Raw genomic sequence first — 8,135 nt, 5'->3', positions numbered from 1 at the left:
TGTTTGGGTTGACTTCTGAATTCCTCATCAAGGAAGCAACTGCCTTTGCTCAAGCCGGTAGTGTGGATGCTTTTGAAGCTATCTTTGTGTTACTCATCTATGGTTCAGCTTTGTTCCCTAACATTGACGGTTTTATTGATGTTAACGCCATTAGGATTTTCTTGATTGGGAATCCTGTGCCTACTCTGTTGGGAGATATGTACTTCTCTCTGCATTTGAGGAATTCTAAATGGTGGAACTATTGTGTGTTGTGTTCCTCTTCTGTACAAGTGGTTTATTTCACACTTTCCTCAGACGCCTACTTTTGTGGAGAATAAACAATGTCTACGGTGGTCTCAGAGACTTATGTCTCTCAATAATGATGATATAGTTTGGTATGATTCTTCATTGAGCAGATTGGATATTATTGATTGTTATGGTGAATTCTCTAATGTGCCTCTCATTGGTACACAAGGAGGAGTCAATTATAACCCTGCTTTGGCTCGTCGTCAACTTGGGTTTCCCTTGAGAGAAAAACCTAATAACACTTTGTTAGAAGGTCTTTTCTATTAAGAGGGTAAAGATCCCCAACACTTGAAGCAGAAGATGATTCACGCTTGGCATAATGTGCATAGGAAAGGAAGATACAAGCTTGGCCCGCACAACTGTGTAGCTTTGGAAGCTTACACTACTTGGTGTGAAGAAGAGAGCTTTTGAATTGAAGATGCCTTATGCTTGTGAGAGACCTATGTTTATGGTTATGGCCGAGCAATTAACTCTCCCTAACCAAGATGTAGAGGAGTTGGAAAACGCACTCGCCAAGATGAAGTAAGAGAAGGATATGTGGGAAGAGCGATTCCATGCTTTGAGCAGAAAGCATGATGAATTGCAACTTGAGTCTAAGGACAAAGATGCGCTTATTGAACTTCTTGAAGACCAAGCAGTGAAGAGACAGAGAGAGCCAGAGGTTTCATCTTCCTCTAGTATGCCTCAGCCTTCTGGTGCTTGGAAGAAGATTGTTAATTAGCCTGTCCTTGAGAAGGCTCAGATGAAGACTTCTTTTGAGTCCGAGTTTCAACGCATCCAAAGGAAGTACGCGCCTGCAGCTAGATTATCTGACACTGTTGTTAGGGCATCCTTAGGATGATTAGTTTCCTTTCCTCTTGTATTTTGTATTTTGGTTTTTGAAATTATACTCAGTGTAATCCTTCCAATTATATAATTAAAAGAGATTTTTATAGTCAATCAAATTGTTGCAATTGTTATTATTATTATATATGTGCAAATAAAATAGTATGTTCCTTGAAAATAAAAACAATCAAAGTATTTCATTTCATGCATCATTTTCATAACAAGTTTCTCTTTCGCCAGATGTCTTATGGGTTACTCTTATGTGCTTCAGCCAAGCCGACTCATCGATACTGTAGATGTTTTTGACTGGCTGCATTTTGTGTTAAAACACTAACTGTACTCTGATGTCTTGACTGATGTCATGACATGCTTGAGTAGTATGCTGCAGGATTAGCTAATACAGGATTCACTCAATGTCAAATTAAATGTTATGACATTCATCCCTGACAGCATATACTGAACTATAGGCTAGTTGGTTTTTTCTGTTATAATTTACTATTTATTTCAGGCTGTTTTTCAGGAGAATAACATACCTAGCATATAGCCTATTGTCTGGATGTCAAACTAAATGTTATGACATACATTCCTGACAGCATATGTTGAAGTGTAGGCTAGTTAGTTTTTCTGTTATGATGAAGTATTTATCTCAGGCTATTTTTCAGGAATCTAACAGCTGAGCTAAAATCCAGGAAACTAACAACTGCGCTACAACTAAGAGGCCTAGCATATAGCCTATTTGTTAGCACCCAAATGTGTGGAAATTAGGTTAACTTGCTTAACCTTAATTTTAGGAAATTCAAGTACAAGGCCCAAGTGCTGCATTATAAAAGGATGGCAAGCCTAGTTTCAGCAACTCAAGGGTTCGAAGCGTGAAGAGTTTATTATATCATCATATATCACTGTTGTACTTTGTGTGTTTTCTATTAGGTTTTACTTGTCAGCCAAGCAATTATCACCGAGATGATTGCATTGGACTAGGGTGTTCATTGAGTTGTAATTCTTGTGTCACTCTAAGCTTTTAAGCGTGAGTGTTGTGTTTCTTGATTAAAGCTTTTAAGCATAATCAAGAGTTGTTTGAAGTATAACTTCGCCATTGACTTTAAACTTATTAAAGGTTGTAATCATTGTGGTGATTGAGGGGGAGTGAGTAGGAACTCAGGTCTTAGTTTAGATTGAAATTGCATTGGGTAGATCTTAAGTGATAGGATTAAACAGTTGGTTTAAGTCCTGAATTAATACCTCTTATAGTGGATTTCCTCCCTGGCTTGGTAGCCCCCAGACGTAGGTGTGTTTGTCACCGAACTGGGTAAACAATTCTCTGTGTTATTTATTGCCCTTTACATTTACCTTCTGTATACATTCCTGTCTGCGTAGAATTGGATGTCATAACATCCAGTGTGACATCGATAGTCTGTTACTAGAATTTCAATTGGCATCAGAGCAGGCACCCTGCCTGTTAATTTCTGGGTGAGATCTAGGGACGTTACTTTCTAGTACCATGGACAGGGATGCAGGATTCTCAAATAGACCACCCATGATGGATGGTTCTAACTATGATGACTGGAAACCTCGTATGATAGCCTTCTTGAGGTCTCTGGATAGCAAGGTCTGGAGAGCTGTCAACAAAGGATGGGAACATCCAACGAAGACAGGTAAAGATGGAATCATTATGCAAATTCCTGAAGAAGAGTGGGACAAAGAGCAAGAGACATTAGTCCTGGGAAACTCTAAGGCTTTGAATGCACTGTTCAATGGAATAAATAAGAACATTTTCAGACTGGTGCATCACTCTGAACTGGCTAAAGAAGTTTGGGATACTCTCAAAACAACTCATGAAGGGACCTCCAAGGTAAGGATGTCTAAACTCCAGATGCTGACTACTAAGTTTGAAAATCTGAGGATGAAAGAGGATGAGACTTTTCATGACTTCCACATGAATGTTCTTGAAATTGCCAACACTTCTGGAGGCTTAGGAGAGAAAATGTCTGAAGAAAAACTTGTAAGAAATATTCTCAGATCATTGCCCAAGAGATTTTCCATGAAGGTTACTGCTATAGAAGAGGCTCAAGATATCTGCAATATGAAGGTTGATGAGCTTATTGGTTCTCTCAAAACTTTTGAAATGGGCTTGTGTGAGAATGTTGAAAAGAAAAACAAAAGCATAGCTTTTGTATCAAATACTGAAGAGGACTCAAAAGAAGGAAATATTGGAGGTGATGAAAGCATATCAGAAGCTATAGCCATGCTTGGAAGACAGTTCAACAAGTTCATAAAGAAGGTTGATCAAAAAGGTAGACCAAATGTCTAGAACTCTTCATCTGACATCAGTAGAAGATCTAAATATGAAGAAAAGTTCAACCAAGGCAAGGGAATCCAGTGTCATGGATGTGAAGGTTTTGGACACATTAGAGCTGAATGTCCTACCTACCTCAAGATGCAAAAGAAGGGACTATCTGTTACCTGGTCTGAGGGAGACTCTGAGAGTGAATCTGAAGGAGAATCTGCTAAACATGTCACTGCACTAACTAGTGTCTGTGCCTCTGATGATGACTCAAGCGGAGATGAACTTGCTGCTTCGTATAAAGAGCTATGTGTCAGAAGTGCAGAAGTGTGTATACAAGGAGAAAAGCAGAAGAAACTCATCAAGGAGCTGGAAGCTAAGAAGAAGAAGCATCTGACAGTCATAGATGGTCTAAATGGTGAGATAACCTTCCTAACCTCTAAGCTAGATCAAATGACAAAATCCATCATAATGCTAAATAAAGGAACTGACACTTTGGAAGAGATTCTAAAGGTGGGACAAAAATCAGGAACCATGTCTGGTTTAGGCATTGGTAAGGAATCCTCATCTGAATTCAAAAGCTCAAAGGCTGAAGTTCAGAAACTCAAGCAGAAGTCACAACCAATGTCACAACATCATGGACACAGGAGGATTAACCATCAAAAGAAGAAATTTCAAAGATGGAGATGCCACTACTGTGGTAGATTTGGTCACATAAAACCCTTATGTTACAGGTTGCATGGTTATCCTAACCAGACCCCTCAAGTCAGACCTAAGTAGAAGGCATCTAAGCATAATGCCCCCATCAAGAAACAACAATGGGTTGCTAGATTAGCTCACACATCTCTAAGGGAATCTACCAGAGAAGACTGGTATTTTGATAGTGGTTTCTCAAGACATATGACTGGGATGGAGAACTTATTGGTAGATAGACAACCTCATACTACCAGTTATGTGACCTTTGGTGATGGAGTTAAAGGAAAAATCAAAGGTGTTGGTAAGCTGAACAGTCCTGGAGTTCCAGAACTGAATAATGTGTTGTTAGTAAAAGGACTAACTGCTAATCTCATCAGCATAAGCCAACTATGTGATCAAGGCTTCAATGTACAGTTCACTAAGGAAGAGTGTGTTGTGAAGAATGGAGAAAATAAGGAAGTTATGAGAGGAGCCAGATCCAAAGATAACTGCTATCTATAGGAACCTGAAGTCTCAAACTACTCCTCAATGTGCTTCTTAGCCAAGGAAGAAAAGGAAGTGAAACTGTGGCATAGAACACTTGGACATCTACATTTAAGAGGAATGAAGAAGAGCATATCCAAAGAAGCAGGTAGAGGAATCCCAAAGCTGCCTATGGATGAAGGAAAAGTCTTTGGAGAATGTCGGGTGGGCAAGCTAACCAATATGTCACATCCTAAGCTTGGACATCCTAAAACATCCAAAACTCTGGAACTTTTGCCCATGGACTTAATGGGACCTATGCAGATTGAAAGTCATGAGTTGTCCTCACCTATTAGTCCTCATTAAAATGGTGTAGTTGAAAGGAAGAAACAGAATTGTGTATCATTATCCACTGCAAAAGCTAAGTACATAGTATCTAGTAGCAGTTGTTCCCAACTGGTAGGGATGAAACAAATGCAGACTTAGTACAATGTCACTCAGAATGTCATGACATTGGATGCTACTCAGTTTGAAAATTTAAGGGGCAAAGTGGGAATATGTCTTTTTGAGGAATTATAGTGACTAATGATGTTAGGTATTTACTGTTTAATAATTCAAATTATTAAACATTTGAGAGTATGCTCTGATTGGTCAACAAATAATAGCTATTACTCTTGCAACAAGCGTTACCTCTTCCATCGTTTCAACTTTCAGTCACGCAAGCATTCTCTCAAAGAAACTTTTCATTTCGCTTCTAAGATATTCATCATGTCTCAACAATCTAACTCATCTTCCTCCAGGAACATGTATGATTCCTCTAGCTCTGAACCATGCAACCCTAACAGAGAAGATCCCGTTGCTGACTCTGCGAATACCTCACATGCAAGAAGACCTAAAGAAACTGTATCAGGCTTCTCCTCAGCAATCGCTCTTGAGGAACGAACCAGAGAAGGTTCCGGGTATGTTCACAATGCCATTGCCACTATGGTGACTGCAATACTGTCTGGTAATCATAAGGTCCTTGGGGTTTCCATTCCCTTAAACACTATTGAACCTGATAGTGTTGCTTATCAAGAAAATACAGAGTCTTTAGGAAAGAATGTCTCTGATGATGTTGAGCAAACTGATGCTCATAAGGAGTCAAATGTTGACAAACCCTTAGATAATGTGGATGGTGAGGAAGTCCGTGTCACTCATGATGTTAGTGACAACCCTAACTGTGAGGCTGAAACAGTAGACCTGGAGTAATTTTTTGATAATGAGTTGTTGTCCTCAGTCGTCCCTAGCATAGCCAAAAGGGTTAAGACTATGAGAGAAAAGAAAACAGTGGCTCAAAGGTCCCCCAGAAAGAAGATTGATGTTCCAACCTCTTCCAATACAAAGGTGGCAGTCGAGAGTTCCCTCAAGAGGAAAGTTCATGGTCCAACAAAATCTTGGAGCAAAGGGGTGCCCAAGAAAAAGAAGACCAAGTCTGTTGTTGTTGAGTCTGACTCAGATGTTCCATGTGATGTCCCTGACACTCTGTCAAAAAAAGAAGCCAACCACTAGCAAGCTTGCAGCTAGTGTCCCTGAGGTACCAATTGACAACATATCTTTTCATTTTGCTTCAAGTGTAAACAGGTGGAAATATGTTTATCAGAAGAGGCTGGCTTTGGAAAGGGAATTAGCTCAGAATGTCCTGGAATGTAAGGATATTATGGATCTTATTCAAGAGGCTGGTTTAATGAAGACTGTGACTCAGTTCTCAAAGTGCTATGAGATGTTGGCAAAGGAATTTATTGTTAATGTGTCTGAAGAATGTGCTGATGGGAAGTCTAAGGAATTCAAGAAAGTGTATGTGCGAGGCAAGTGTGTAAATTTCTCTCCCTCAGTGATCAACAAGTATTTGGGAAGGCCTGATGTAGCTCAACCTGAGCTTGAGGTGACTGACAATAAAATCTGTCAAGTCATCACTGCTAATCAAGTCAGGAAGTGGCCTCTCAAAGGAAAGTTGGTGGCCAGCAAACTGAGTGTCAAGTATACAATGCTGCACAAGATTGGAGCTGCTAACTAGGTGCCCACCAATCATAAATCTACAGTTGCTGTAATGCTTGGAAAGTTTATATATGCTGTTGGAACCAAAGCCAAATTTGACTATGGATCCTATATTTTTGATCAAACTTTGAAGCATGCAGGAAGCTTCAGTGTGAAGGGGCCTATAGCCTTTCCTTCTCTCATTTGTGGTATTGTTTTGAATCAGTTTCCAAACATCTTAACAGAGAATGATTCTGTGAAGAAAAGAGACAACCCTTTGTCCTTCAATCATAAGCTGTTCCTAGGTACCCATGTTCCTGACATTGTCATGATAACAGGTGAGACATCACGTGTAAGCAATCAACCAGGTAAAGCTGCTGTCATTGCAATGCTCAAAGAAACTTGCAAGGAGTTAGAGGCAAGGAAGCTGAACTTGGAAAAATTAATTAGCAAGTTGGAGATGACTGAAGGTGATGTGCTTGGTGAAGCTGTTGTTGCTGCAGAAGGAGCTGAGAGACAAGGTGAAGAGGGAGAAGCAGATGCCAGTCCTGATGAGGGCACAGATGATGATGCTGACTCTGAGTCAGATGACTAGAACAAAGATTGTGTTTCTGAAATTTGCTTGTAATTTTATTTTTGTTGGTCTATAATATTAAGTGTTGCTTTGGTAACATTTTTGACAAAAGGGGGAGTAACACCTGTACCCCAGGACAACAAATTTCTTTGAAGATGAAGGTCCTCTAAATAAGAGGTTATGTGGCTGTTTGCTATCTACTTATGATGTTGTTGTTTGAAGTTTAACTTCTATGTGTGCTGAGTGTGTTGTTGTGCGCATTCTACTTATGCTGCTGCTGTTTGAAGTTTAACTTCTATGTGTGATGAGTGTATTAGCTAATTTGATCCTCTGCTTGGATGTGTGTTTTCCGTTCGTGTGACCTCTGTTGTGATGCCAAGTTGTTTTAGCAAAATTTTTGCCAAAGGGGGAGTTTGTAGATGTTTTTGATTGGCTGCATTTTGTGTTAAAACAATAACTGTACTCTGATGTCTTGACTGATGTCATGACATGCTTGAGTAGTATGCTGCAGGATTAGCTAATACAGGATTTACTGAATGTCAAACTAAATGTTATGACATTCATCCCTGACAGCAGATACTGAACTATAGGCTAGTTGGTTTTTTCTGTTATAGTTCAGTATTTATTTCAGGCTGTTTTTTAGGAGAATAACAAACCTAGCATATACCCTATTATCTGGATGTCAAACTGGATGTTATGACATACATTCCTGACAGCATATGCTGAAGTGTAGGCTAGTTAGTTTTTTTGTTATGATGAAGTATTTATCTCAGGCTATTTTTCAGGAATCTAACAGCTGAGCTAAAATCCAGAAAACTAACAATTGTGCTACAATTAAGAGGCCTAGCATATAGCCTATTTGTTAGCACCCAAATGTGTGGAAATTACGTTAACTTGCTTAACCTTAATTTTAGGAAATTCAAGTACAAGGCCCAAGTGCTGCATTATAAAAGGATGGCAATCCTACTTTCAACAACTCAGGGGTTCGAAGCGTGAAGA

At 39.4% G+C, this 8,135-nt stretch overlaps 1 protein-coding gene across 1 annotated transcript; it reads left to right on the top strand.

Annotated features, from left to right (window-relative positions):
- The first annotated feature begins 5,353 nt into the window (after window positions 1-5,353).
- Window positions 5,354-7,157, top strand: LOC127079171 (uncharacterized). Its single transcript, XM_051019593.1, has 3 exons — window positions 5,354-5,793; window positions 6,170-6,470; window positions 6,603-7,157. The coding sequence occupies exons 1-3, from the start codon at window positions 5,354-5,356 to the stop codon at window positions 7,155-7,157; spliced, it is 1,296 nt and encodes a 431-aa protein (XP_050875550.1).
- The last annotated feature ends 978 nt before the right edge of the window (window positions 7,158-8,135 follow it).

This window comes from Lathyrus oleraceus, chromosome 5, assembly GCF_024323335.1.
Source record: "Lathyrus oleraceus cultivar Zhongwan6 chromosome 5, CAAS_Psat_ZW6_1.0, whole genome shotgun sequence".
NCBI lineage: Eukaryota > Viridiplantae > Streptophyta > Magnoliopsida > Fabales > Fabaceae > Lathyrus > Lathyrus oleraceus.
The sequence above is the reverse complement of the archived record's forward strand: the minus strand, read 5'-3'. Positions and strand labels throughout refer to the sequence as shown.

Bases quoted from the DNA above. Each gene is read 5' to 3' on its own strand.
- LOC127079171 (XM_051019593.1), top strand. From the start codon at position 5,354: ATGTATGATTCCTCTAGCTCTGAACCATGCAACCCTAACAGAGAAGAT. The intron at 5,794-6,169 runs GTAATTTTTTGA...AAGTGTAAACAG, and splicing joins GCTGAAACAGTAGACCTGGA to GTGGAAATATGTTTATCAGA. The intron at 6,471-6,602 runs GTGACTGACAAT...GCTGCTAACTAG, and splicing joins TAGCTCAACCTGAGCTTGAG to GTGCCCACCAATCATAAATC.